Genomic DNA, 19,877 nt, shown 5'->3' with positions numbered 1-19,877 from the left:
CTCAGTTCTGAGTGCCTTTGAGTGAATTTGCACTTCCGTTCGCACCCAGCCTTGCATCGTGTGTGTTAGAGGCTGTGGGCCTTGGGAGGGAGGGGTGGGCGTTGGCACATACCTCCCGTCTCTCCCAGCCCTCTCTGACTCCGACTTTCACTCTTCAAGGCTACCGACTCTCTGACCAGTTCCACGACATCCTCATTCGAAAGTTCGACAGGCAGGGACGGGGGCAGATCGCCTTCGACGACTTCATCCAGGGCTGCATCGTCCTGCAGGTGACGGAGTGGCTTCGCCTGGGTTTGCTGTGGTGGTGGGAGGGGTTCGCTTGCCAGCGTGATGCACCTGACCTTCAATCCAAGGAGTCAGGCGTATGTAGACTTAGTTTTTGGAGCTTGTAAGAGTGAGTCTCATCTTTGGAGAAGTAGCTGGTTAGTGGAAGTGTAGACAAACATGTTTTCCTCCCCTTGGAAATGGCATAGAGCAGCCCATCTGGGAGACGCTGTTTTTGCAGTATCCAGTGGGTTAGTTACACGTTTGTTCTGGTGTTTTGATTTTTTTTTTTTTTTTTTTTTTTGAGACCGAGTCTCGCTCTGTCACCCAGGCTATGGCACGATCCCGGCTCACTCTCACCTCTTCCTCCCGGGTTCAAGCGATTCTCCTGCCTCAGCCTCCCCAGTAGCTGGGATTACAGGTGACACCCAGCTAATTTTTGTATTTTTAGTAGAGATGGGGTTTCGCCATGTTGGCCAGGCTGATCTCAAACTCCTGACCTCAAGTAATCCGCCCGCCTTAGCCTCCCAAAGTGCTGGGATTACAGGCATGAGCCCCTGTGCCTGGCCAATGATGGTGTATTTTTGCAAAAACTTTTATTCTGAGAAAATGGGCACATTTTCTGTTGTGGTCATCACTGTGTCCTGCCGTCTTTGTGTGCGAGGTCAGCTGTGGAGCCTGTGGGCACTCGGGCAGCCCTCAGTGGGGTCTCCGAGCTCTTCCTGTGCACACCAGTGTCTGCAGGAGCTTGTAATGCATCCTGACCTGCAAGGCAAGCTCTTTGGTGACGTCTCTCCTGCTGGGCTCTCTTTGAGACCCACGGAGATGGGGAGGAGGGCTCAGGGGACCCGCCTGGGAGCTCCACACAGACCCCTGCTGCTGTGTGCAGGTGGAGATCCTGGTCTCTACCCAGATTCCTCAAGGTCCTGCCTTGGTGGCCTCGCAATTCCGTGAGAGATGGGAACAGCATGGGGTTTTTAGAAATAATGGGGAAATTCGGAAAACGTTCCCAAATTGTTTATTCTGTGTAACAATTAAAATGCTAGATCTGTAAAAGTGAGTTTCCTCTGATTTATGGATCCATCAGTCCCTCCTCTTCAGGGATTTGTTGGAGAACCAGGTCTGTGAACATGGAAGCTTCAAAACTCGACGGTGGGGGAGCCTTTCCTGCCCTGCCTCTTGGGGTTCCTGCCACGTTGGATGACATTTTTACAGTGTTCTCTGAACACTTTCAAAAAAGTGTAGGCTGGGCCTGGTGTCACCTGCCTGTGGTCCCAGCTACTCAGGAGTCTGAGGCAGGAGAATCACTTGAGCCTAAGAGGTGGAGGTTGCAGTGAGCCAAGATCACACCACTGCACTCCAGCCTGGGTGACAGAGCCAGACACTGTCTCACAAAAAAGAGGGAAAAGATGCAGTGTAAAATCTCGTTATGTACCGTGACTGAATTGCTGTAGGATTCAGATCTTCATTTGAGACTGTGTTCTGTAAGTTAACGTTGATCTTGTGTGAGCTTTCGGTAGCTGGAGTAACACTGGCAGCCTCACAGTGACCTCTCCAGCGCCTTCCAAGGCACATCCGCAGCAAGCGTAGCTCCTCCTGGGGGGTGCTGCCTCCCCAAGGCCCAGCTCCAGACTGCGTGGGGAGGGCCTGACAGCCAGTTCCCATGCTGTCCCCACCCTTGGAGAGTGACCCTAAACACTAGACAGATGGGGAATGGGAAAGAAAAGAAAGCTGCAGACCACAAGTTAATTCCCTCAAAAACGTTTTGATTCATCTGCTTTTTCCAAAAGGATAAAGGCTTTTCGAAAATTATTTTTTAACAAATAATATGAACACTTTTAGAAACCCTAGACAAAAGTATTCAAAATAGAAAGAAAAATTACCCATTATTCTTTAAGCCAGCATTATCCATTGCAGGTGTTTTTGGAGTTCGGTGAGGCCATAGCTGCTGCTAAGTCCAGGAACCTGGTGTTGCTGTGGCGTTCCTGCAGGGTTGTTTTTTTTTTTTTTTTTTTTTCCTTTGAGATGGAGTCTCGCTCTGTCACCCCAGCTGGAATGTGGTGGTGTAAACACAGCCCACTACAGCCTCGACCCCAAGTCTCAAGCGATCCTTCCTCCTTGGCCTCCTGAGTAGCTGGGATCACAGGCGAGAGTCACCACACCCTGTCCACGTTCTGATATGCGAGGACTGCTGTTTTCTTCCCTTGTCACATTTTCTTCTTCTTCTTTCTTCTTCCTTCTTTCTTCTTCTTCTTCTTTTTTTTTTTTTTTTTTTTGAGAGACCCTTGCTGTCTATCACCCAGGCCTGAGTGTGGTGGTGTGAACACGGCTCACTGCAGCCTCAACCCCCAGGCTCAAGGGATCCTCACGCCTTGGCCTCCCAGAGTGCTGGGATCACAGACGAGAGTCACCATGCTGGCCTGAATCTTCGTGGTATTTTACGGCTGCCCCAAGTCCATCATCTAGAAGTGGCACTTACTTAACCATCCCTGTTAGGAGGGTGTAGGCCGTCACCCTGTCTCTGCCGCTGACCTGGCCTGGACCCTCGGCTGTCAGAGGGAGGGGCGGGCGGGGCTGGAGGAGCCTGAAGCCCTCGTGATGTCACAAGATCCCCCGCTGTGTCCTGAGCTCCACATGGCCCAGGTGGCCCCACAGCAGAGGCGAGCCACTGGGTGGAGGGCCTCCACGGGACGGTGTTAAGGGGCAAAGGAAGGGCCCAGGCCCCCAGGAGACTCAGGAGACCAGGGCCTGGGATCAGGGGCTCGGTCAGGGGCTCAGCCAGGGCTGGACGTGGTGGAGCCAGCCTTGCACCCCTGTGTTCTTCCCACTCCCACTGTCCATGTGAACAGCTCCAGCCCCACCTGTGCCTCCCTGTGCTGGGCTCCATCAGGAGATGACATGTGTGCTTCTGAAATTGGGTTCCTAAATGCCTTTGTCCCAGTGCACCTTGCTCCTTCTGTTTACTATTGAGATTTAAATGCGTGTTTTCTCCCCAGAGGTTGACGGATATATTCAGACGTTATGACACGGATCAGGATGGCTGGATTCAGGTGTCGTACGAACAGTACCTGTCCATGGTCTTCAGTATCGTATGACCCTGGCCTCTCATGAAGAGCAGCATGACATGGCAAGAGCCGAAACGCCAAAGTTCCTGCCTGTGAGGGAATGGAACCCAGATGCAGTTAGATGCTGTTCTTCCTTTAGATTTTACCATGTGGGGACCCAACTGTACATATGTGGATAAGGTGATTAGTGTTTTCCAACTGTGATAGTAGCTGCATCATAATGCAGACATTGGGTTTGGTGACTGTCTCATTGTGCCATGAGGTAAATGTAATGTTTGAGGCATTCTGCTTGCAAAAAAATCTATCATGTGCTTTTCTAGATGTCTCTGGTTCTATAGTGGAAATGCTTTTATTAACCAATAGGAATTTTAAAACAATATGGAACTTGCACAAAAGGCTTTTCATGTGCCTTACTTTTTTAAAAAGGAGTTTATTGTATTCATTGGTATATGCGACGTAAGCAATAAAGGGAATGTTAGACCTGTGGTCTGCCTTCAGCTCTTCAAATCAAATAGGTCCAAGAACCAGGCCCCACGCCCTGGTCCTGCAGACAGTCGCTGCGTCCGATGTGCTGGCTCGTCTGGGACCTCCCAGGGTCCTGGGCACCTTCTGGGACATCGTCCAGCCCAGCGTGCACAGCTCTGCTTGTGAAAAGCCAGAGGGACTCTCACTCTCTGTTCAAGAGGCTACATTTCATAAAACTGCTCCGTTTAAAGAAATCCAATTTGGTGTAGCAGGTTGCGCATTTCCATCATTAATGATTTAGCCACGCTGTCTCCGCACGTGGCCTACAGCACGTGGCCCCCAGCGCATCCCCCTGCTCACCTCGGTCCACTGCCAGTGCTGCCCGGTCCCCCTCCCTGCCTCGCTGTACAGCGCCGGGCCCCCCTGGGTTGACACTCCTGAGCCCCAGCCTCATTCTCTGGACGCTTCCCTTCCACGGTGATGCGTCTGGTTTCGGGGCTGCAGCCTCTGCTCAGAACGCCTGCCTTGACGCTGCTCGTTCCACACAGTTCTGCACGTCTTTTCTCTGTTTTGGTCTCTTGGGATCTGCTGCCTGCTCAATCCCTGCTTGGTGTGTTGAGGGGTGAGGGGCAGGGGGCGTGGTTTCCTGGAAAAAGCCCCAGTGTCTTAATGCTCGGCAGGTGTGTGCTGTGTGTGTGGAGGGGTGGGGGGGCTGGGCTGCATCTGTGCTCCAGGTGAGATCTCCCCAACTGCCCACCTGCACTTGGCCTGGGGCCTCTGGATACGGCTCCCTCTGGAGCAGGCGCTCCCGGCTCCCTGGGGATGGGAGGAGGAGGGATGTGGGCTTGGGGGCCTGGCTGCTCCCTCTGGCTACACCGCCCATCTGTGCTGGCCCCTTCTCAGGTGCCCAGGCCCCATGTGGCCCCCGGGTTGGTGTGGGGCCTGCACTGCGCTGTCCTCGTCTGCTCCTGGTTGGCTACTCTGCCGGTCGCACCACCTGCCAGGCTGCCGGGGGTCCTTTCCCACAGCCGTCTGTGCTGCCTGTGGCCTTGTGGTCTGTCCTGCGGTCCTGGCTGGTGTGTGTGTCCCCCGGCAGCACCTGCAGCGTTGCTCCCTGCATCCCCTCACAACCCCCACCCCTCGCGCTGGCACATGGCCTCCCCTAGAACCTGAAGCCAGAGCTCGTGTGGGAGAAGTGGGTGGGGTATTCAGATTTCAGATTTGGGTTCTGGTGGGTGTCACTGATAAGAAAGTGGGGATCTGTTGGCCTGTGCTGGCCACGGGTGGGGCCTGGCACCGTGGGTTTCCCATCTGTGGTGCCCGTGGTTAGTGGATTAGAACATCACTGGACAGGAGGCCCGGGTGTGGCAGGGTCAGGCCCAAGGTATGTAGGGCTGGGACTGACCTTGTGACCTCAGTCATGGGGATCCCAGGGCAGTCTCTGAGGATCCCCAGCCATCCACTGGGTGCCTTGCTAGACTTGACACCCCATGACTGCAGCAGATGGCCCCAAGCTCCACTCCATGAGGTCAGCTGCCTTGCCCAGGCCCCAGGCTCCCAGTTCCATGAGGTCTTCCTCACCCAGGCCTCCACGGCCAGGCGCCCAGCAGCTTCTCCCTCGCCTCACGGGCACCTGGACTCAGTGTCAGGCCTCCATGGCCAGGCGCCCAGCAGCTTCTCCCTCGCCTCACGGGCACCTGGACTCAGTGTCCAGTAGCTGCACCCACCCCACCCTGGGAGCTGCCCTCACTCTTCTTCAGCCTCAGGCCTGTGAGGTCTCCGTGCTTGGGGTGAGGGCAGCTGCTGTGGCCACCTTGCAGCCCTCCCAGCCACATCTCCAGGCCCTTGCCCGTGCTGTCTCCCTTTGCAGTGAACAACCCCCACTCCACACCTGCAGCTTCTCTGGCCTCTGGATTCCTACCTGGGTCAGGGAAGCCAATGCTACTCCGAGGAGCTGCCAGCCCTGGTGAGACACCTGCCTACAGGTACACGATCAACGTTTGTCCTCCATGGATGATGCGGGCCAACAGTTGATGCTGAGGCCAATGTGCTCATCCTGTGTATCAGCTGCTGGGGAAGGAATGTTGTGTGTGTGCGGTTAGCTCCGTATTCCTAGAGAGCAGGCAAAGGCAGGTGAGACGGAGACTTTTACAGAGAAAAGGTCAGATTGTGGATGAAGTTTCCTTCCTTCCTTTTCGCAGCAATGAGATGTTCCTGATGGTGATAAAGTGTTTCTCAGCATGTCACGTGTGTGGGACAGACGCACAGGTTTGTGGTATGCTCAGGCGTGTGGCAGATTCACAGGTGTGAGGTACACTCAGGTGTGTGGTGCAGGGACCCTCGGCTACTCTGCACATGGCTGCCATGGGGGCTCCTGATCTGCCGGCAGACTCTGGGAGGCTGCCTTGGAGAGGGGCCTCCATGAAGACTCACGAGAACAAAAGCCGCTGAGAATTCGGGAGCACAAGTTCTTCAGCAGAAGGTGAGGAGGGCGGTGGGGCCGCTGCACCGCATGCTGGGAGGACCAGCAGGGGTAGCACGCTGGACAAACGCATGTCAGGCCGGCCTGCTGGCAAGGAAACCCCCGGATGCAGAGCCTGTGTGGGGCTGGTGGGCTGTGGCTGTCGGGAGGGGCATTTCCCCGGGACTCCCAGCCACCAGGAGTCAAGGGGAGGCCGTGAGGAGCATCTTGCAGTGGAATTGTGGAGGGGGAACTCCCCTGCTCTCCTGGTGGGAGTCACTGATACAAAACTGGGGGTCCCTGGAGGCCAGTGAGCTCACAAGTTGTGAAGGATTCTCTGTGGAGGGGGTGCCGTGCCCCCTGCCAGCCACACTGCCAGCACAGACCCCATCCTCAGGCGCCTGCAGGGAGAGCCCATCAGCTGCACACAGCCCCGGCCACGTGGGGGCAGTGCGGCTGCACCACAGGGCTCCGGGAGCTGCTGACTGACCGGGTGGACCTGCCAGACACAGCCATGGCATTTGTAGCTACAGAGAGACCACAGAGAGAAGGGCCTTCACCCTTTCAGCTCTCCCTTGTCAGGCAGGCTGTGCCCTGTGACCCTTCAGAGCCTGGGTTTGGGGGTGGAGGGGGTGGACAGCTGACCAGGTGCCTGGTGCAGGCCCAGCATGGTGAGGCTGGGTCTGGGAGGCCAGGCCAGGCCAGTGTCGCTTGACCCCTGGTCCCAAGACCCAAGACAGCAGGACATGGTGGCACAGCCATCTCTGGGGGCCGCTACCTCCCTCCGCTCTGGGTCCTCACAATCATCGGTGCAGACGTGGAGGCACAGGTGCACGCCGTCGACCCTCACCTGGGGCCCCTGGCCTGTGCCTCCCCACGCTCCCTACCCTGCATCTCCCCACACAGTCCTGCACTTCCCCCATCCTGTACCTCCCCACTTCACCCTCCACCTCCCCCCGACCCTGCACCTCCCCACATCCTTTACCTCCTTCCTTCATCCTGCACCTCCCTCTATCCCTCACCTTCCTCCTCACCTGGCACCTCCCCCCATCCTGTTCCTCCCCCCCTCACCTCCACCTCCCCCCTTATCCTGTACCTCCCCCTCACCCTGCACCTCCCCCTCCCCCTCCCCCCTCACCTCCCCTGCTCATCCTCCACCTCCCTCCCACACCCTGCACCTCCCCCCCCCCGCACCTCCCCTCATCCTTCACCTCCCCCCGCTCACCCTCCACCCCCCCACCATGCGGCAGGCAGAGAGCTGACTCCAGCACAGTGAACTTGGAATGATGGAATGCACCCTGGAAGCAGGAGCTCTGACGGGCGCCACCGTGACTGTGCCCAGCAGGGAGCTACCTGGTGGTTTTTAACAAAAGACAAAATTCCCCAGGTCCTTCTCTGTCCTCCAGGAGAAAGTGGCATGGGAGAGGGAACCCAAGCATGACCAGGGCTGCCCACACGGCTCCCTGTGAGGCATCAACGCTGGGAGCCACAGCTGTTGTGGGGAACCCGGGAAACCTAGCCACTGTCAGAGAGTCAGAGAGCCACAGGCACCTGCACCGGGTCCTGGCCCAGACCGAGGGGTCCATGCACCCCGTCTGCCTCTGAGGTCAGGGCCCTGGGGTCCTGGCCTGGTCTGCCTGTGGGAGGCAAAGGTGTGGCCAGGAGGGGGCAGTGGTGGTCACCACTCCTGGAGGCCCATGAAGAGCAGCTTTGCCCCCACACTTCTGGGAAGCCAACTTGGGTGTGTTTGGGAGGGGCCTGGCGCTGCAGCTGGCCGTGGGCACCTGCCTGTGGCCGTCCACTGGGGGCCGAGTCCAGCTCAGATGGCTCTAGGGACCCGCTGCACCCACGACTCCTTTGTGGGTGTACCCAGAGCTGGGGGTGGCTCCTTGGAGGCTTCCAGTCCTGCTCCAGCTGCCATCCCTGCCAGGTGTTAGTCCCTCTGGTTCAGAGTCCCAGGAGGACCAGTGGCCCAGGAGAAAGGGGTGTGTCTCCAGCTGCTGGGAGTGTGGGTGGGAGCCAGAGGGCTCAGTGACAGTGGGGACGGCAAGTCCTGACTGGAGGGAGACCTCCTGAACAGGGTCCCCAGCACAGAGGCAGAAAGGAGACTGAGTGGGGGTGTCAGCTGCATCTGGACCTTCGTAGTGGGGAGGCAGGCACGCCTGACAGCCCATCTGACCGGGAGGCGGCTCGGGGATCCCCCATTGTGCGGGTGGGGTGCCCAGAGACTCCAGGACTCCACGTGGGGCTCTGCCTGCTGGACCCTGAGACTTTAGGGGCAGTGCCTCCCACAGCAGGGTCATCCTCTTTCTGCACAGTCCCACTGGCTGCCCCAGGTCCTGCAGAGACCTGAGACTCTGGGGACAAGCACAGGGGACAGGTGGGCGTGGACGGCCTGTGCCAGTCGAGGGCAGTGGGAGGGAAGGAGGAGCCGTTTCCTTGTGTACTCAGAGTAACGAAGTGTCTCATTCCAGTTGGTTCTGGTGGGACAGGGTAGGTGGAAGGGACCCGTGCTTGCCCTGAGACATGGGGGCGCTGTCTTCCTGTGCAGGGGGGTGTGGCTCACCACCATCACATTCCACCCACAGCTTCTTATTTTAACATCACAGAGGTACTATGTGCTTCTTGCAAAAATTTACAGGAATTGTAGACTTTTTAAAAAGTAAAAAGAAATTAAAGTTCACCTGTAACCTCACAGTTATCCAACTACACATTTCCTGTGCATAATTCACTTTACAAAAATTGGATCCAGATACAACTAATGATTGTTTAAAATACAGCAATATAGTTGCGCATTGTTCCATATCAAAAAATAAATGTGTACACTCAGGGCTCCTGGCTGCCCCAGTGGCACAGTGGCTCATGCCTGTAATCCCCACACTTTGGCAAGCCGAGGCGGGTGGATCACCTGAGGTCAGGATTTCGAGACCAGCCTGGCCAAGATGGCAAAACCACATCTCTACTTAAAAAATAAAAATAAAAAATTAGCCAAAAAAAAAAAAAAAAAAAAAAAAGCTGAGTATGGTGGCGTGTGCCTGTATTTCCAGCTACTTGGGAGGCTGAGACATGAGAATCGCTTGAGCCCTGGAGGCAGAGGTTGCAGTGAGCTGAGATCCTACCACTGCTCTCAGGCCTGGGTGATAGAGGAAGACTCTGTCTCAAAAAAAGCCCATTTACTCAGCCCACATTTTTGAGCCTCTGCTATTAGGAACCAGAGGTGAGCAGAGCCGACCTGGTGACCCTGGGGACGGAGCAGGAGAACGCAACAGCTCCGGGCTGCCCTGCAGGAGCTACAGCCTGGGAGGGGCGGTGGCCACTTGGGGGCAGGGGGGGCTTCTCAGCTGCGCCCACCCAACCTTGGGAGCTGTGTCTGGGAAAGAGACTTCTCCTGAGCCGACAGCAGACAGAGTGCGAAGTCCCCAAGGCCCGCACGCCTCATTCGGAGAACAGCGGGAGGCGCGGGGCGGGTTGGGGGCGTCAGGGAGACGGGGTTGCACTGAGAGCCTGGGGAGCGCCAGTGACAGCCTCGGCCGCGCTGCTGAAAACCGACCGTGCGGGATGGGGGGGCGCGGATGCTGAGGAGCGGACTCCAGGGACCACCGAGCGAGCGGCCGGGAAAGGAGGAGGGGCGGACGGCCCCATGGCCGGCCCCAGCGAGAGCGCGAACGGGTGGAAGCCGGCCAGAGTCTGGAGACGTCGGGGTGCGAGGCCAGGCTGAGGGTGTCCCCAGGGATCCCCGGAGGGTACAGGGAATTCAGCCAGGGCCTGCGCGCCGGGACGGAGGACTGGAGGGGGCCAAGGACCTCCGGGAAGGGGAAGGAGAAGGCGCAGCCCGAGGTAGGAGGGGCCGGCGGGCGCTCAGAGCGCGCGGGGTGAGCCCTGGGGACCCGCAGGGAGGACCCGGCTCTCGGTCGCGTGGTCCCAGGTGCCGACCGGCGGGGTGGGCGGGGCTGGGGCGTCCAGGGCCGCGCACCTGCCGCGTGGGACCCTGAAAAGTCCAGGACGAGGAACTTCGCACGGGCGACCCTGCGGTGCCTGGCGCGCGTCCGCTTCCTGGGAAGCTCAGGATCCAAAAGTATCTTAATATTCTCTATGATTCACAAAAACCATGACTCCTTTTCCATTTTCGAAACGACCTCATGGCGCAGGCGAGGGGCCTCGCTCTCCTCAGTTTACCTGTTCGGGTCTGCACCACCCGGATCTAGGGCCAGCGGCTCAGCAGAGCCCGCGGCGAGCGCTGGGGAGGGGACGGGGGCGCGGGGAGAACCGGGGGGGCCCTGGGCGCACACAGACCCCGGGGGAACGCAGGGCCTGGAGGGGCGCAGGGCGCGACCCCCGCCTCGGGGCACGGAGACTCCGGGGGATCACTGGGACGCGAACGGCGCAGGGCGGACCCCGGGGGAACCGGATGGCGTCTCGGGTTCGCTAGGGCAGCTGGGGCAGCCGGACCCCAGACAGCCGACCCGCGGGCGCCCTCTGCCGCCTCCCGGCCCTGGGTGCTGCGGGGCGGGGCGGGGCGGGCGGCTCGCGTGCCGGGGTGGGGCAGTCCCTGGAGCCGCCGCGGGTCCCCGGGATGCGAGCGCCGGCACCGCCGCCACAGCTCCTGGCCAGGGCGCGCTGCCCCGCGGGTGCGCCTGAGCCTCCGCGCCCCGCCGGCCCTGGGTAAGTGTCCTGGGCGCCCCGCCGGCCCCCGCCGCGTGCCGCCCGCAGTGGAGACGGGATGCGCTCCCGGGTGCGGGGCTGAGGGGCGGGCGTCGGCGTCGGGACCCTCCTCACGCCGCATCCTGGCGCCGTCAGGCCCGGCTGCCCCGGGACGGGGCGGACACTCTGGGGTGCGGCCGGCGGGTCTCACTTAAAACTCGGACCTTGGAGGGAGCCGCGGCGCGTCACGGTTCGTGGTCCTCGGCGCCCCCTCGGGAGTGTTCTGAGCCTCACTCCGGGGCGTTCCGTGCGGGCCGCGCTCCCTGGGGCTGGGCGGGTGCGGGCGGCGGAGCCGGGCCCCGCTGTCGGGCCGAGGGCGCCAGGCCCGGGGGTCTCAGCCCTGGGAAGGGCCCACGTTCAGACTTGGTTTCAGTAGCACCTAGAAATGTGTTCACTGAAGTCTTACTCTGAGCGGCCAGAATCCCACCCGGATGCCCTGAGAGCGATGCGGAGCCTGAGTCGATGCTGGGACCCCTATTGGGAGGGGTCGCCACGGGCGCGTGACTGGCAGGGGCCACCCTCTGACCTCTTCTGGGAGGCCAGGGGCCTTGTGCAGAAGCGTCCACGGGCCCGTCCCACGGGCCTGTCCCACGGGCCTGTCCCGCTGTGGCCTCCGGGATGTCAGGGGCAGGCAGGGAGGGGCTTCCTCCCGGGACCTCGGTGCGGTCGCACTGGCTGTCGTCTGCGGGGCTCTTGCAGGAGGGTGTGCGCGCGCATCCTCCAAACGCCACCCCCACGGGGCCCCACAGCCGCCCTGGCCTGGCAACTGTCACCCATTTTACGAATGAGGACATCAAGGCAGGTCACTCATCCAGCCTCTCAGAGCGAGTGGCCGGTGGCGTCTGGACTCGGGCCGAGTGTGTCATATCCATCCCGCACAAAGCCGGGGCTCGATGCGGCCCCAGAGTCGCTGAAAAGCCATGAGTAACAAGAACTGGAGAACAACATAGGATGCTGACGGGGCGGACACCGCCGCCTGGGGAGGGGCTTCGACGTGGCGGACACCGCCGCCTGGGGAGGGGCTTTTATTTTTGTTTTCTTACTTACCTGTATTTTCTAAAATGAACAGATATGAGTTTTACCACAGGAGAAAGGTTCTTATGAAAATTCAGATTTCTCAGAGAAATGCTGTCAGCTCACAGCCTGGTGGGGTTGGGAGGCCCATAGATGGCCCCTCTGTCCCGTGTGGGACCTGCCTGTGAGCAGCACCCAGGAGTCTGTCGAGGCCCCACCCGTGATCCCCAGCTGAGCCCCTGACTGCAGTGGTAGGGTCCTTCCCTGTCCCCCAATTGCCTATAAGGCGTCTTTGACCCGTGTCCCAGGTGGAGAAGAACACTGCCATCAGGAGGCGGGGGATACCTGAGTCTTGTCTCACAGGGCCATTTCTGTGGGGAGTTTGGTCCAGTCCAAAGGAGGCTCCATCTGGTGAGGTGAGTTCATGAGTATTTTGTAAAATGGGACAACCTATTGCGATAGCATCCATCCTCCTGTATTTAGGCTACATAGGGCAAGAACTGAGACACGCTTCCCTGCCCCCCCCTCGCATCTCCACCAGTAGGGCCAGGAAGTTCAGATATGCTCAGGTGACCACCTGAACACCATGAGGCTTTTCCCTGAAGTATTATCAGCAACTATTTCTCAAACTACTTTATCTTGATCCTTGTGCCAAATTATTTATTTCCGGCAACTGTGAGGCCACCTCCTTCATGTGGCCTGGTGTTCCCAGGAGCAGGCCTTGTGATCGGAGGGAGACGGCTTGTTGCTCAACAGGGTCTTCCCACCTCATTCACCCGTGCTGGGTGCTGAGACGCCGGGGGAGGGGGAGGCAGCTGTGGTTCTAGCCATCGTCATTTGCAATGCAGTTGGAGAGATGTGACTGGGTGGCCCTGACCAGTGTTAAGTGGTTAATACGACACAGCAGCGGGAAAGCATCATGTGGTCTGGGGTGATCAGGCATTGAAGACTCAACGGAGCTCCTTGAGGAGAGTCGCCTCATAGACAGGCAGGAATGAATAGGCCTATCTGGCAGGGGCTGATGACTTGGGTAGGAAAGACTTGGAAGCCCTGAAACATCTTGCCCAGCTCGTTCTTTCTCTCTCTTTCTCTCTCTCCGTCTGTCTCTTTCTTTTCTTTCTCCCTCCCTCCCTCCCCCCCCTTTCTTTCTTTCTTTCTTTTCTTTCCCTCTTTCTTCCTTTCTTTTTTTTTTGAGACACAGTCTTGTTCTGTCACCCAGGCTGGAGTGCAATGGTGCCTTCTTGGCTCAGTGCAACCTCTGCCTCCCGGGTTCAAGCAATTCTCCTGCCTCAGTCTCCCAAGTAGCTGGGACTACAGGTGTGTGCCACCACATCCGGCTAATTTTTGTATTTTTAGTAGAGACAGGTTTCACTATGTTGGCCAGGCTGGTCTTGAACTCCTGACGTCGTGATCTCCCCGCTTTGGCCTCCTAAAGTGCTGCGATTACAGGCGTGAGTCACCGTGCTCAGCCGCCTAGCTGTTTCAATGCGATGAATTATAGCCAAAGGTGCTTCTGCTTGGAAATTTTTTTTTTTAAATAAAAATATATTCATTTATATATATATAAAAAGAAACTGAGGCACAAACAAAAACCTGAAACTGGGCCGGGTGTGGTGGCTCACACCTGTAATCCCAGCACCTTGGGAGGCTGAGGTGGGTGGATCACCTGAGGTCGGGAGTTCAAGACCAGCCTGACCAACATGGAGAAACCCTGTCTCTACTAAAAAAAATAAAAAAATTAGCCGGGTGTGGTGGTGCATGCCTGTAATCCCAGCTACTTGGGAGGCTGAGGCAGAAGAATTGCGTGAACCTGGGAGGCGGAGGTTGAGGTGAGCCAAAGTTGCACCATTGCACTCCAGCCTGGGCAACAAAAGTGAAACTCTGTCTCAAAAAAAAACAAAAAACAAAAACGAAATTGGTTATTCGGGGGTCACTGGCTGTGGGGAGGAGGCAGGCAGGCCGGCTCCTTGGATTTCCTCTGGGCCCCTCCCCTACACCACCCACAGGGAATATTTACCAGCTCCTGGTGATTTTTACCAGAACTCTTGATTTTAGGGCCTTTCCAGCACTGAGCTGGAGACACCCAGGAGAACGTGGCTTTGCCCGAGCGTTGCAGAGCGAGTAGTCACTGGTGTGTGAGGCTGAGGAGGGCAACGAGGCTTCCGTCTCAATTCTGGCTACTCGGAAGGGAGTTCGGGATGTTGGGGACAAGAAGGATCTGCACTAGCCCCACCTCTGACAACATCCCCTGTCCCCCTTCATCTTCCCAGCTGTCCTGCCACCCCCCGGCCCGCTCCTGCCCTGTGGCTCTGCACTCATTTGGGGACGAGGGTTAGTTAGGCTGGTGGTGCCAGGGCTCAGGGTCTTCTGGGGCTGGTGTAGGTCACCCTATCCCCTTCACCTTCCTTGACCTCAAGGGGTGGTCGAGCGGGTTTGCTCTATGCCCAGCCCGCCTTGGGGTGCTGGGAACCGTCCCTGGTCTATTCTCCCCACCAGGCTGGGGCCAGGCTTGGGTGCGGCTTGGGAGTTTCCTGTTTGAGTCGAAAGGCCTTGCAGTTCTGATGGGATGGCCTTGCACGCTGGCCTCCAGCCACCAAGTGCCCAACCTGGTTTCTCGGAGAAGTGCACTGGGCCAGACACGTGGCCATGACGGAGGGGAGGCTGGGCATCCCACACCACCTCGAGGGGAGGGTCGGACCCTTCCGAAGCATCCGTCCCACCCGCCCGCACTGCTTCCACCCACCCACGGGCATCTGTCCCTGCTCCAATCTGCCATTTGCTTTCTTTCTTAACATTCCAGAGATTTTGCTTATATTTATTTGTAAATTTGTGTTCTATGTGTTACGTGGTGTTTGTTTTTTGTTTCTTTTTTTTCTCTTTCTTTTTTATTTTTTTCTTGAGATGGAGTCTAGCTCTTGTTGCCCAGGCTGGAGCGCAGTGGCGCGATCTTGGCTTACTGCTACCTCCGCTTCCTGGGTTCAAGCGATTCTCCTGCCTCAGTCTCCCGGATAGCTGGGATTACAGGCACCCGCCACCACGCCTGGCTAATTTTTGTATTTTTAGTAGAGATGGGGTTTCACCATGTTGGCCAGGCTGGTCTGGAACTCCCGACCTCAGGTGATTCCCCGCCTCAGCCTCCCTAAGTGCTGGGATTACAGGTGTGAGCCACCGCAGCCAGCCTCTATGTGTTTTCTTGTTGAGGCAAAAATGCGTGTAACATCAAATTAACCATTTAAAAGTGAACAGTTCAGGCGCATTTAGTACATTGACAAAGTTGTGTAGCCACCACCTCTCTCTAGCTCCAAAACATCTTCATCACCTCTGGCAGTGCCCACCCACCGAGTAGTCACTCCCCAGTCCCCGCTCCCAGGTCCCGGCTGCCATGAACCTTTTAATCTGAGTTTGCCTACTCTGGATATATCATGCAATGGGGTCAGCGTGTGGCCTTCTGTGTCCGGCTTCTTTCACGCAGTGCAACATTTTCAGGGTCCCTCCACGTGGCAGCATGTGCCAAGGCTTCCTTCCTTTTCACAGCTGAATAATATTTCATCATATGAAGATGCCACGTTCTGTTTACTGGTCCCTCAGTTGATGGACATTTAGGTTGTTTACATTTTTTGGCTACTGTGAATTAATGATGGGCATTTGTGTGCAGGTTTCTGTTAGAACAAATGCTTTCACTTCTGTTAGGTATGTACCTAGGAGTGGAGTTACTGGATCATATAGTGATTCTGTGTTTAACTTTTTGAGGAAACACCACACTTTTCCACAGCAGGTGCACCATTTTACATTTTCACCAGCAATGCACCAGAAACAGTTCCAATTTCTCCATAGCCCCACTGACACTTATGTTCCATTTTAAAAAAATGATAGCTGGCCCAGCGCGGTGGTTCACGCCTGTAATTCCAGCACTTTGGGAGGCTGAGGCAAGCGGATCACCTGAGGTCAGGAGTTTGAGACCTGCCTGACCAATATTGTGAGACCCCATCTCTACCAAAAATACAAAAATGAGCCAGGCGTGGTGGCACGCGCCTATACTCCCAGCTACTCGGGAGGCTGAGGCAGGAGAATCTCTTGAACCCAGGAGGTGGAGGTTGCAGTAAGCTGAGATTGAGCCATTGTACTCCAGCCTTGGCAACACAGTGAGACTGTCTAAAAAAAAAAAAAGACATAGCCATCCTAGTGCTATGAAATGGTATTGAATTTTGGATTTTTGTTTGCTTGCATTTCCCTAATGATTTACAGTGCTGAGAATTTTTTCATGTGTTGACCATTGTGTATATTCTTTGGAGAAATGTCTCCTCAGGTCCTTTGAACATTTTTTAAATTGTACACATTTATGGGGTACATGTGTAATTTTGTTACATGCATAGATTGCATAGTGATCAAGTCAAAGTTTTTAGGGTAGTCATTACCCAAATAATGTACACTGTACCCCTTAACTAAAATCTCATCAGCCAGGCCCCTGTCACCCCCTCATCCTTCCAGGTCTCTGTCGTCCATCATTCCACTCACTACATCCGTGTGTATACCACTTCAGCACCTACGTGTGAGTGAGGACGTGTGACATTTGACTTTCTGTGCCTGGCTTGTTTCACTTGAGATAATGACTTCCAGTTCCATGCATGTTGCTGCAAAAGGCATGATTTCATTCTTTGTTAATGGCTGAGTAATATTCAATTGTGTATATATACCACATTTTCTTTTTATTGATCCACTGATGGACACCTAGGTTTATTCCATCTCTTCGCTATTGTGAATAGTGTTGCAATAAACATATGAGTGCAGGCGTCTTTTTGATATATTGATTTCTTTTCCATTGGGTATAGACCTAGTAGTGGGATTGCTGGATTAAATGGCAGTTCTGTTTTTAATTCTTTGAGAGATCTCCATTCTGTTTTCCATAGAGACTGTACTAGTTTACATTCCCGCCAACAGTGTATGAGTTCCCTTTTCTCTGCATCCTCACCAACATCTGATTTTTTTGTTTTTTGTTTTTTTGAGATAGCGTCTCCCTCTGTCACCCAGGCTGGAGTGCAGTGGTGCAATCTCAGCTCACTGCAGCCTCTGCCTCCCGGGTTCAAGTGATTCTCCTGCCTCAGCCTCAGAGGTGCCCACTACCATGCCAGCTAATTTTTGTGTTTTTAGTAGAGATGCAGTTTCACCATGTTGGTCAGGCTGGTCTCGAACTCCTGACCTCAAGTGATCCACTCACCTCGGCCTCCCAAAATGCTGGGATTACAGGCATAAGCTACTGCACCTGGCTGTCTTTTTAATAATAGCCATTCTGACTGGGGTAAGATGATATCTCATTGTGGTTTTAATTTGCATTTCTCTGATGATTAGTGATGTGGGGCATTTTTTTCATATACCTGTTGGCCATTTGTATCTCTTCTTTTAAAGTGTCTATTCATGTCATGTCCTTTGCTTACTTTTTAATGGGATCACTTGGGTTTTTTGTTGTTGTTGCTGTTGTTCAACTGTTTGAGTTCCTTGTATATTCTGGTTACTACTCCCCTGTTGGATGAATAGTTTACAAATATTTTCTCCCATTTAACAGGTTGCCTTGTCACTCTGTTTATTATTTCTTTTGCTGTGCAGAAGGTTTTTAGTTTAAATCCCATACTATAGTCTGTGGTGTAATTTGAAGTCATGTAGTGATACGGTTAGGTTTTGTGTCCCCACCCAAATCTCATCTTGAATTATAATCCTCAGGTGTTTAGGGAGAGACCTGGCGGGAAGTGATTGGATTATGGGGGCAGTTTCTTCCATGCTGTTCTCGTGACAGTGAGTGAATTCTCAAAATATCTGATGGTTTGATAAATGGTAGTTTTTCCTGCACTGACACACACCTCTCTCTCTTTTTTGGTCCTTATGAATTTTAGGATTATTTTTCTTTTTCTCTTTTCTTCTCCTCCTCCTTCTTTTCTTTTTTTCTTTGAGACGGGATCTTGCTTTGTCACCCAGCCTAGAGTGCGTTGCCACAATCATAGCTCACTGCAACCTCGAATTCCTGGGCTCAAGAGATTCTCTCGCCTCTGCCTTCTGAGTAACTGGACTATGGGTGTGTGCCACCATGCCTGACTAATTTTAAATTAAAATATGTTTTTGTAGAGATGGGGTCTCACTGTGTTGCTTGGGCTGGTCTCAAACTCCTGGCCTCAAACAATCTTCTTGCTTTGGCCTCCCAAAGTGCTAGGATTATAAGTGTGAGCCACCATGCCCGGCCTGAGATTGTTTTCTCAAATTCTGTGAAAAATTACTTTGGCATTTTGATAGGGATTACACTGAATCTGTAGGTTGGTTTGGGCAATGTGGTCATTTTAATGATGTGAATTCTTCTGATCTATGAACATGGATGTTTTCCTGTTTGTGTCATCTACAATTTTCTTTCATCAGTGTTTTGTAATTTTCCTTGTAGAGATTTATTCCCATGTATTTTTTAATGGTTATTGTAAATGAGATTGCCTTCTTGATTTCTTTCTCAGCTAGATCATTATTGGAGTATAGAAATGCTACTGATTTTCGTATGTTGATTTTGTATTCTACAACTTTACTGAATTCACTTATCAAATCTAAGAGTTTTTTTGGTAGAATCTTTAGGTTTTTCTAGATACAAAATCATATTGGCAGATAGGAATAATCTGACTTCCTCTTTTCCAGTCTGAATGCCTTTTATGTACTTTGTCCTACCTGATCGCTCTGGATAGGACTTTCAGTATTATATTGAATAGGAGTGGTGAAAGAGGGCATTTTTATCATGTTCCAGTTATTAGGGGAAATGCTTTCAACTTTTCCTCATTCAGTATGATGTTAGCTGTGGGTCTGTAATAAATAGCCTTTATTATTTTGTGATATGTTCCTTCTGTGCCAATTTTTTTGAGGATTTTTATCATTAAGGGATGCTGAAATTTATTAAATGCATTTTCTGCATCTATTGAGTTGATTGTATGGTTTTTGTCCTTGATTCTGTTTATGTGATGTATTATGTTTATTAATTTGCATACATTGAACCATCCTTGCATCCCTGATACAAAGCCTACTTGACTGTGGTGTATTATCTTTCTGACGGGCTGTTGGATTCAGTTAGTTAATATTTTGTTGAGGATATTTTTTGAGACAGGGTCTCACTCTGTCACCCAGGCTGGAGTGCAGTGGCACCATCTCTGCTCACTGCAACCTCTGCCTCCTAAGTTCAAGCAATTCTCATGCCTCAGCCTCCTGAGTAGCTGGGATTACAGGTGCACACCACCACACCCTGATAATTTTTGCATTTTTAGTAGAGATAGTATTTTGCCATGTTGGGCAGGTGGCTGGCCTGGAATTCCTGGCCTCAAGTGATCCACCTGCCTTGGCCTCCCAAAGTGGGATTACAGTGTGAGCCACCGTGCACCGCGGAGGATTTTTGAGTCTATGTTCATCAGGGTTATTGGTCTGTAGTTTTCTTTTTCTGTTGTGTCCTTGGCTGATTTTGGTATCTGGGTTATATTGGCCTTCTAGAATGAGTTAGGGAGCATTCTCTCCTACTCAATTTTTTTGAACAGTTTCAGGAAGATTGGTCTTAGTTCTTTTTTTGTATGTTTGGTATAATTCAGCTTTTTTTTTTTTCCTTTTTCTTTCTTTCTTTTTTTTTTTTTTTGAGACGGGAGTCTCGTTCTGTCACCCAGGCTGGAGTGCAAGGGCGTGATCTTGGCTCACTACAAGCTCTGCCTCCTCCCGGGTTCGTGCCATTCTCCTGCCTCAGCCTCCCGAGTAGCTGGGACTACAGGCATGCACTACCACGCCCAGCTAATTTTTGTATTTTTAGTAGAGATGGGGTTTCACCATGTGGGCCAGGATGGTCTTGATCTCTTGACCTCGTAATGCGCCCTCCTCAGCCTCCCAAAGTACTGGGATTACAGGTGTGA

At 54.2% G+C, this 19,877-nt stretch overlaps 2 protein-coding genes across 4 annotated transcripts in view; both read left to right on the top strand.

The window, feature by feature from the left end:
* Positions 1 to 3,814, top strand: part of PDCD6 (programmed cell death 6) — a 39,149-nt gene extending 35,335 nt beyond the window's left edge. For all 3 annotated transcript variants that reach the window (XM_073014877.1, XM_073014878.1, XM_073014881.1), the window contains exons 5-6: positions 160 to 269; positions 3,261 to 3,814. In XM_073014877.1, coding sequence (XP_072870978.1) covers positions 160 to 269; positions 3,261 to 3,359 — 209 coding nt within the window. In that variant the 3' untranslated portion in view covers positions 3,360 to 3,814. The remainder of the gene's footprint in view (positions 1 to 159; positions 270 to 3,260) is intronic.
* Positions 3,815 to 10,793: 6,979 nt separating this feature from the next.
* The window catches only part of AHRR (aryl hydrocarbon receptor repressor), a 110,222-nt gene continuing 101,138 nt past the window's right edge, over positions 10,794 to 19,877 (top strand). The window contains exon 1 of the mRNA XM_007961068.3: positions 10,794 to 10,917. Within this exon, the coding sequence (XP_007959259.2) occupies positions 10,829 to 10,917 (89 nt within the window). The 5' untranslated portion in view covers positions 10,794 to 10,828. The remainder of the gene's footprint in view (positions 10,918 to 19,877) is intronic.

Source organism: Chlorocebus sabaeus, chromosome 4 (assembly GCF_047675955.1).
Source record: "Chlorocebus sabaeus isolate Y175 chromosome 4, mChlSab1.0.hap1, whole genome shotgun sequence".
NCBI lineage: Eukaryota > Metazoa > Chordata > Mammalia > Primates > Cercopithecidae > Chlorocebus > Chlorocebus sabaeus.
This window is presented reverse-complemented; position numbering and strand designations above follow the sequence as displayed.